The following is a 9,799-nucleotide window of genomic DNA, read 5'->3' on the forward strand; positions in this document are numbered from 1 at the left end:
TAGTGGCAAAAGCTGTCCTTTTCTGTATGAGGTCAGGTCAAAAAGGAAGAAGCAGAAATACAAGCGTGGCTAGTAATGTCACAGATAAAGCGGTAAAAACTTTTCATGGTGAAAACGTTTCTTGTAATGCATGTTATAATGCATTTTCCAATGAATTGCAAATTGTACTTGCAGTCAAAGAAGCTGCTGGTTACCTTGTCCCAGCACAGGTCTGGAGGGCCATTTGCAGCAAGTCAGAACACAGAAAAGTCATCCTTGTCCTTCTTCGGTGCTTGTGCACAACTGCCCGCAAAGGTGTTAATGTGAATGGAATTACTTGGTGAAGGTGCCGGACCAGTAAGAGCGTGCCTAATCAGATCACACAGACGACCCCTGTGAGTTCGTAACGAATTGTCCTTCACCGTTCCCGTGTTAGACAGGGCAACATGCTTCCCCACATACTTGTCCTGTTCTTTGCCGACTCGGACCGCCTGTGAACCAATGACATAAAGCTGAAAGCATCTGTCTCTCTTTATTGATCCTTTGGGGAATACAAACCCCTTGGAATAAAATGTTTAACACAGTAGTCACTAAGTTAGTGTGAAATGCTGCATTTCTTTTTTCAAGTAACCGTGCTTGGAACCAAAAATGCAAGCACTTGGGAGTAATGGGATTCTTATGTAAAAATGATCATAACTCTAATCTCATCTGAAATTCTTTTCAGTTTTTACCGCAGTGCTTTTCTGCAAGTGGTTGTGAGTGGAAAGCATAAAAACAGTATTTTTATGGGGAGGAAGGGGAAAGACTTGCCAAGGGGCTAAGTGGAATGATAAATTGCTTGCCCACTGAAATTATGGGTATCCAGTTTCTTGCATTTTGTAGCTCTTCCTTTCTGCAGCAGGGAGAACAGCTGAACAATTTTCTATTTACAAGTGTGCAAGAGGTGCATACACATGGCCAGCTCAGCACTTACCTTGCTTAAGAAGGAATGTGGCAAAAAGCAGATTTGACAGCTGCTTGATCAGTCGATGTTAAAAGGAAATACTTTACACTGAACTGTGTGGCAAATAGAAATAACATCCAATAATGCGTATTCAAAGGGGAAAGTGACTAGGAAAAGCAAATGTCCTGATCAGAATGTATTTAAAGTTGTAATTTCACTTCAGGCTGCCTTACCCTCTGTGGTATCTGTGTCTTCTTCTCACTCCCCCAGTTCATTGCTCGATGGCTCTGCCACCTCCGGATCCGCAGTTTGTTCTCAGAGGTGCCAGTGCTGCAGTCCACACTCTGCATTTTTCCTGTGGCAGCCAGGAACCTGATGTCCCCATTCTTTTCTCTGGGTAAGTAAACTAGGATCTCTGGCTGAGTTGAGTGTGATATGGATATATCCTTTTAAAACAAAGTGTATTATTTAGATAAATTGTATCTGGAGAAAACAACAAAATGCATGATGGGTGTGTTATCTTTCTACATACAGCTTCAGTTTTGAAAAAAAAGGAAAAGGATCAGGCTGTCTTATCAACTTGTCTGCAGTGGTTGCATTAAAAGCATCTGTTTTTACTGCCAGGTCTGAGAATGGGTTTGTCCATGTCTGGAACCTGAAAACACACAGAGTGGACACAGCACTGGATGGCCATGGAAGAAAATCTGTCTACTGTGTGGAGACAATGGGTGGTAAAGACAGGCTCCTCAGGTTAGCAAAGCAGGCAAAAACCAGTGAAATTATTCTTGTTTCTGTGATGTACAGGATTGAAGAAGAAAAGAAAAAAGAAAAAAAAAAGGGAATCTATTATTTCTGGAGTCACTGAAAGTCTCTCCAACACATATGGAAATGTACAAAAGTACAAAAATACAGAAAAACTGTAGAACAGAAAGTGGAAAAAATTATACAATTAATTTCTTTATGATATATATGTGACAACATCACAACAACTTGGGGTCCATAGCGTATTACTACATTAAGATCAGGTGAGGTCTTTGGGTAAAGGAAATACACTTGGATTTGAAGTTGACAAATGCTTCACAGCTGGTTCTCAGGGAAGATCAAAATTGATATAAAGAGTTCATAAATAGAGGGGAGAGGAAGAAAAGGTAAGGAAGGAAGAGAAGGATCAGAGATAGAGAATGGAAGGCTGAAAATGAGCAAGAAGGCTGAGTTGCACACCTTTGCTTTGTTGCAAAATATCTGTTCTCGTTTAGCAAGGGAAGGTCGGGGAGATTTGTGTACTTTGGATTAGACAGGTGATCTAGAGTAGATGCCAAAGTGTCTGTATGACTAGGAGGTGTTCTGACATGTTTATCTAGAGAAGACATCTCTTATAATATACAGTGGAACTCATTAGCATTTATTTTGTTATCTGCTTAAGTACAATTATCAACACTCTCCCCCATAAAATCATATTGAATGAGCATTGTTTGTATAATTGTAGAGTTTTTCCATACCTCTATTTTTGCTGTATATTTATAACAGTTCACATAGCAGTGCAATTTTAGGACAGCAGTTATCTGTATTTTTTGTTTCTCTGTTCTAAAGCTAAATCACAACCATTTCTTGCAGTACCACATTGTTTGTATGCCCAGTGCTATAAATGTTTTGACAGTTTGTCACTCAGCTGAACAGCAGATGGGAGTTTCTGTATTGATGTTGAAGAAGTCCCAACAGCCTAGATTTGCATCTACCTCTGTTTTGGTTTCATGCTTCTATCAGGTGATACTGCTAATTAAAATACGAAACGGATAAGGGATTTTTGATGACTCCTTGTCCCAGGTGATAACATGAGGACACGTATCCTGTGCTACTGTAGTTTGTGAATTGGAAGCTTCTCCACGGCGGTACTTTGTTCCAGAGCCAGTGGGATCACATAAATTTGCAGCAATTGATGCTGTGCCCTTTGTCTGGCCTTCTTGGTCTTACCGTCTGGGACCAACACGCAGACTTTTCTGTGGGACAGAGAGGTTTGCAGAGGAGTCTCTGCGTGAGCTGCACTAGTACACTGGCGACGCAGCCACTCATTCTCTGGTTTTGGATGTTTTAACCACAGCGTTTCATTGTTTAATTCCTGGTACTCCCTGCACTGCCAGTCCCTCTCCTGTTGTGCCTCCACACATACACAGTTGTAACAGCTGTCTGTGCCCTCCCTGCGGCTGTGGGAAGTTGACCACCGAATAACTGTAGCTTTTTATTTATCTTTGATGTGGTCTTTGTTGTCTTGCTGTTTGTCTTTCAGCTGTCAATACACCTGACATTTCTATTTCATTGCTAGGGTGAAAGACTGTTAAATGTGTTACTCTCTGGATGCTTTTGTTTCCTTTTAAATTAGATCTAAACAATGGTGAAATGTAAGTATTTTTATTATGAAAATGTTCAGATACTCATGGGACTTCATAAATATATGCGCACACATACATAGCATAACGGTGTTTGGCCGAGTCTCTCTTCACGAGGAAGCATGGCTCACGGTGGCTGCAGCGTATCTGACTGACCACAGGCCCTCCCTCCCCCCGGTAACTTTTGAACCTATTGCCCACAGCTGCAGTCAGCAGAAGGGTGGTGGTCTCGGTGATACCGCGTTCCCACACATTTCATGGAAGACCAGATCAATACCCCCTCAGAAGCCGTACTAAGCTCATTCCTTTACTGCATGTTAAAGACCCAACTCCGATATGCTAACCTGCAGGAAGCCAGGCCTCCCCAGACCTGCTGCTCATGGATAACTTGTTTTACTCTAACAGTCAGGGTCGTGACCAGAGGATCTGCTTGTGGGATTTAGCAGAGGGACGGACTTCAGTGGCGGATTCTGTCTTCACGGAGAATGTGGGATTCTGCAGATGCTCTCTGTTAAAGGTGGCACAGGGACGCTGGCTAATGGCCATGGCAGCCAAAGCCCTGGAGGAGGTAGGAAGCGTCTCTTTTTCTGGTGCTTGGGAGATTTTGGTTTTGAAATGAGATAGTTCGGAAGGGGAAACATCACTGCTCTTAAATTCTCTGCTCAAGAGAGGGCAGCACAAGGAACCTTTGGGGGTTCTCATCACTAATTTTACCTGCCAGAAAGGTGACTGAATTATATAGCCCATGCTCTAATAGCAAGGATACCACCCCAAGATTTGTCTGACATTTAAGTATTTGCAGCTGCTGCTGCTCTTTCATGTGCGGGAGTTTTGAAAACTCCTCTGGTGCTGCTGAATACTGTTAAAGGGGAACAAGAGTCCTCCTGGGGAGCTAATGGTCAGAAAGTCTGTCATCAGATGGAAGTACTCATCTTCCATCCGAAGCTGAAAGTCGTGTTTGGTGAGAGAAGGGGAGGTGCAGGCGATTTGTAATGCGATATGTGGTCCTTCACCCCGGGCTAATTCTTTAACTGGTACTTGGGCTGGAAATAGTTGAATTACTATTAGCGGCCAGAGGTTTGCTCAGTGTGGGATAATTGTAGGGTCCGTTTCAGTTCCTACTGGATGAGTCCACCTCTAATACCCATTATCACAGCAGTCATTGACTGACAGCTGTGTTGGCAATTTCCACTTCTGCTTTGTAGAAATCGTATTTTTGTTTCCTTTGAAGGACTATTTGAGGACATCACACAAAAATAAATTATTTCAAATACTTGACACCAAAATACCAAAAATATGAAAAAAGAAAAAAGCGGCATAAGTATGAAAAGAAATATTGTAGCTAATTGCAAATTGTTCATAAGCATAAAAGGTCACATGCTTTTCTGGACTATAGGATGCAAATCTTGAAACTGGAAGTTGCATATTTTATATATGAAGTAATAAGTGGGAATGGTGCCTGTGTCGCAAGAAAATGCGAAGTTTTTATTATTCAGAAGTTAAGCACATATTTAAGTACTTTGTTGGCTCACAGCCAGAATGTTCAGCCTTTTACAGAACTGGGTAAGCCTGTAGACACAACCACGGTACTAGTAAATACAACGACTCTAAGTCCCATACCTTGTTCTGATCAAACAAAGAACTCTCTCCATTTTACAACAGCGCTCAATAACATTTAAGTTAAACAAAATTGACAAGTGCATTCTTGTGTCAGCCGGAGAAGAGTTTTTGTGTCAGGCAACGAGTGCGCACACACATTCTGGTAATGAAGGATTAAATAATCATCTGATCCAAAGAGAAGACGTTTACCCCAATGTCTCTTACAACCCATCTCTGGTTTTGTTTTCATTTGTTTGCTTGGGCCCTGCAAACTGATAATGATTTGCTGTCTCCTGAGGTAAAAGAGTTCTACTCTGCGTATGAACCTTTACATTAGAACTGTGTCAGGTTTCAATAAATTCACATAAGCTCCCATAATATATAGTGCTTCCAAATAGGCAGCACTGTGTGAGACACAGTACATTTGCAGCTTATGATTAAAATTAAGACTTAATAAGTGTTTATGCTTGGCTGGTGCCCAAAAAAAGAGTAATTTTGTCTTAAAGCAGGTTCAGTCCATAAATAATGAGATCTGAACAGGCATTTATTTGTTCATGATTGCATTTAAATCACCAATTATGAGTTACACGCACTTTTCTTGCCAATTTGCCAGAAACATGTTAAGAGCTTTATTAATGTGAAAAAGAAAAAGGGTGTGTTTCCTTGTGGCCAGTTTTAGCCACCCAGGAACACTATTAACCTCAGGCAAAGGCAAATCTTTCTCCTATTAAGCAAAACCAATATAAACACAGAACTTCAAGTTTTAGGTTACAGTTGTCAAACTACATGAAATAGTATTTATTTCTAAGGCTCAGTTGCCTCTAATGCAGAAAGTCTCTGGAACTGTCAATCTGGCGTAGGCAGTTCATACCTGCCTGCCTTCTGCAAAAAGCTTTTCTCATCTTTGTGTTTTTCTTTGTCCTTTGCAAGCCCCACTGTAGCCCTTGTACCAGTTCATCCATTTTTAACCAAGGTAAAGCGAAGAAGGTTGGTTTTTTGGTTTTTTTCTCTTTTAACCTGCAGAAGTGCATTTATCACAGCGCACTTATCCTTCCTTATTAGGTAAAAGTTGCAGTTTCAGTCTTGTCTAGGAGGCAATGCCCTTTGGAGAGCCAGTGATGAAAGACGCAAGATGAGAGCAGGTCGTCTTCATATTTGTAGCCCATTGCCTGCAATAGCTAACTTGGTCATTATGTTGATAGCAAGAAAGTTGCCAAGAGAAAAGCATCTTTTCATAGAATCATAGAATCATTAAGGTTGGAAAAGACCTCTAAGATCATCGAGTCCAACCGTCAACCCAACACCACCATGCCCACTAAACCATGTCCCTAAGCGCCTCATCTACACGTCTTTTAAATACTTCCAGGGATGGTGACTCAACCACTTCCCTGGGCAGCCTCTTCCAATGTTTAACCACTCATCTTTTGTTAAGAGTGTAGCTCCAAAGAACCAGAATTCCCAGATGGTCAAACTTTGGTCTGTTCATAGGTTTGGTCTACATATTGGATGGCTCTTTGCTGTAGTCTCCGTTCCTCAAATCTGGAGAATAGTTTCCTGCTCCATTGCTAAGTGGCTTTAGAAGGTGTTCTGTATATTGTGCTTAGTACATTGTCGACTTGCAGTCCTCAAGTGCAGCTGGCTTTTGGCAGGCTAGCTGACAACCTGTAGAAATAGGAAGATGTTCTGGCAAGCTTTGAACTAAAGGTATGGGATTGGAAAGCCGTCGCAGCTGCTGTGGCCTTGACTGATGGCTCCCATAGGAGCCATATTTGTGTAATACCTCATCTCAGATGCTTAAGGAAATTCGCATGACTGGGGCCGTCCAACAGCACTGCTGGGCTTTTGCACGTTCTGAAGTAGCCTAGAGTGGCTGGTGGTGCTGGATTTATCAAATGTTTGAAGTCCTTTAATTTTACGAGATAATGCAGACCACTGTTTATTTAATTAAAATAAAAGATCACCTTAGTGATTTAAGTATGCATGTGAGAAACAGTGACGTTCCTGGCAGCAAGTTTTTGATACCTAAGAACTTCTATTTCTCCATAGTTCCAGGCTTGAGAATCAGCCCAGAGTGAGCCACTTCTGTGTCAATCAAGAGACTCAAAACCTTCCAGTGCCAAATTGCACAGGCAGACTCCCCTGATCTTGCCTGCCATCATCCTGAGGTGGAAATGAGCTACTTCCTTGGCAGAGGAGAGACTTGCCTGATGTTAAAAAAAAAAAAAAAAAAAAAAAAAAATTAACAATCAGATCCATAATTCATTACCATCAGTGCAAGCAACAGTGGAAGCTGCTATGTAGACAGAGAGCAGGTGTTTAACACAGTATTGTCTGACCCTGCTTTGAATAGGGTCAGGCAACGTTGTGTTAAAAATACCTGTATGCCATCACTGCTCCAGCCTGCATTAGCAGATAATTCTGGGTTTACATCTTGTTAGCGCAGTCAGACAGTAAATGAAAAATCCACCTTAGATATATATATTGCCCATATTTCCACGCAAGCTCTGTGTTACCATGACAGAACAGAGGAGACAATGCAAGTGTTCACAAGTGGATATATAAAAAAAATTAGCAACAGAGATGGAAAAAGGGGAAAGGGAGAGGAAACAGGGAAGTGTTTTCAGATTAAGCAGTCTGCAATATTATCTAGTGTATGCACAGTATCATCTACTGTATGGGAAGAAGACTATAATACAGATTAAATAGAAGAGTGGAAGAAGAGGATGTGTTCATTCTAGCAGTTTTGTCTGGTCTTTCCTAAAACAATGCATTTATTTAGATAGCTGTGGATTCCCCTACAGCTCCAACTTAACATGCATTCCTCAGTTTCCTCCAGACAGTTTTTACTGGAAGAGCTTATACTAGCCTTAATCACCTTAAAAGACTTGTGTTTTTAACAGCAGAATTTTGACCTGGAGCCTGACCAAATACTCTTGTTTTCCTGATGTCAGGTTCAGGTTTTGGAGCTGCCATCCAAGACGTCAGTCTGTACCTTGAAGCCAGAGGTGGGTGCCAAGCTGGGCATGCCCATGTGTCTGAAGTTATGGCAGGTAAGGCAAGAGCGCCTGCTAATTGTGAAATGTTTTCCCTGTGATTCATTTTATATGAAGCACATGAATCTTTCTTCACTTGGATTTTGATTTATTATCAAACCAATCAAGTAATTATACTATTAAAGAGGGGAAAGATTTGTGAACATCCTTAATGTAACTTTCAGAGCTTTCCAAGCTTTAATGGAAGATTTGCAAATGCTCAGGGAAAGCTTTGTATCCTTAGGATAGATAAGGTTTTTGCATCAATCAAGAGGAAAATGAATGACTTACCAAAGCCAGTTGTTTGATACGGTTTCTCGCTGCATTAAGAATGATGAGAAACGATTGGGTTACTTAAAAACAGTGATTTTAATGGCAGGTTACATTCACTTCAATGCCCTCAGGACAAGGAAGCACTCTATGAACGTTTCTATTCCAGACATACAATAGGAACAAAATATTTATGGTTGTATTGACTTTGGACAAAAAGGTTAATAAAAGCAGTTAATGAAAAAAACCCACATTTGCAGAGTATTCAGCAAATAATGTTTATGGGGTGCCACCAGTGAAAGACACGTAATACGAAAAGGTGGCAGTAGAGGGGGGAAGGAGTTTAGGTGATTGGCTCTAAATCTCCAAAGAATTGGTGGCAAAGCTGATTCCCACTTTAACCGCCTGACCGCATACGGTTATAGCTCTGCAGTACCATCCGAGCTGATGTCACGTATGTTATTCCTGCAGGGTCATCTGAACATCTGTATTGGTTTCAGGTGAAAAAATGATCCATCGGCTGTGAATTTGAGGTCTTAGTGTCTTCACTCAAGGTCCTGAACCAACTGAAGTCTAGAGGAATTCAGTCACTGACTTCAGACAAAAGTAGGAGAGGCCACAGTTTAAGTCCCATGATGTAATTAAAAACTAGAAAAAAAAATAGAAGGAAAATTAAATAGACTGATTAGGCTTTTATTAAACAGAAGGTTTCTCCTAAAAATGCAATCAGTGTTCAGTGATTTCACTTAGTGAAATGAATGGGGCTTTCTGTCTCCTGGACATATTTTAATAAGATGAAGATAACTGAGGAAATGTTCAGTGTTGAAAATTTTGTTGCCTGTATAAAAAGTCCTCTGTCTTGCCATATTTTCTACATGCATTAATACTGCTATTCCTCTAGGAAGCAGAGCAGGTGTAGAGTCTTAATTTTATGTAGTTTTTAATTTTGTTGCCAGTGGGGATAAAGCAGAGGACTGGGAACTGGGAAAGGTAAATTATTCCATGAAAATTCTGGCTTTGGGAAGTCACCACAACTTCCTAGACTGCAACAGGCAGGGCAAGATAATCCCTTACAGTCTCACAGCTGTATCTGCTCTTTTACAAATCTGTGCAACTCGGTTTAAAAGCATGGGGGAGGAGGATACTCTTAAGGGTAAATAATTGTATGTGGTGTACCAAAGTGATGCTCTGCGTTCTGTTTTGTGGTTTCGCTGGAAGTGGCTCGCTGAGTGACCTTGTAACCATAAAAGCAGAAGAACACGAGCTAACCCAGCTGCACCCCTTCCTGAACAGAGGCCGCCCAGGATTTCTTTGTACATTACTGCATTGGGCAATATAGACATACCCAGGAGATGAGCACTCCCCAACCCATCGCTTATGGGCAACGTGTTGCCTAAGAGACTATTTGATGTTGCCTATGGCACAGTAAATTAACAAGTTGAAACAGAAGCTGACATGGAGAGAGACACATAATGGTCTGAAGGAAGCATGCTCAGGGTTGTTGTCCAACAAGAGTTTGGGGGCTGCAGCCATGTGTTATCTTATTTTTCTGCATGCCGATAAAAAAAGATCCACGTATCAGGGAAACAACA

The 9,799-nt window shown here is 41.2% G+C and overlaps 1 protein-coding gene across 1 annotated transcript in view; it reads left to right on the forward strand.

Annotated features, from left to right (window-relative positions):
• Positions 1-9,799, forward strand: part of GNB1L (guanine nucleotide binding protein (G protein), beta polypeptide 1-like) — a 19,331-nt gene that overhangs the window by 705 nt on the left and 8,827 nt on the right. The window contains exons 2-5 of the mRNA XM_009318541.1: positions 1,193-1,319; positions 1,547-1,672; positions 3,712-3,874; positions 7,857-7,955. Coding sequence (XP_009316816.1) covers positions 1,204-1,319; positions 1,547-1,672; positions 3,712-3,874; positions 7,857-7,955 — 504 coding nt within the window. The 5' untranslated portion in view covers positions 1,193-1,203. The remainder of the gene's footprint in view (positions 1-1,192; positions 1,320-1,546; positions 1,673-3,711; positions 3,875-7,856; positions 7,956-9,799) is intronic.

The sequence above is a fragment of the Pygoscelis adeliae genome, unplaced genomic scaffold (genome assembly GCF_000699105.1).
Source record: "Pygoscelis adeliae isolate BGI_AS28 unplaced genomic scaffold, ASM69910v1 Scaffold410, whole genome shotgun sequence".
In the NCBI taxonomy this organism is placed as follows: Eukaryota; Metazoa; Chordata; class Aves; order Sphenisciformes; family Spheniscidae; genus Pygoscelis; species Pygoscelis adeliae.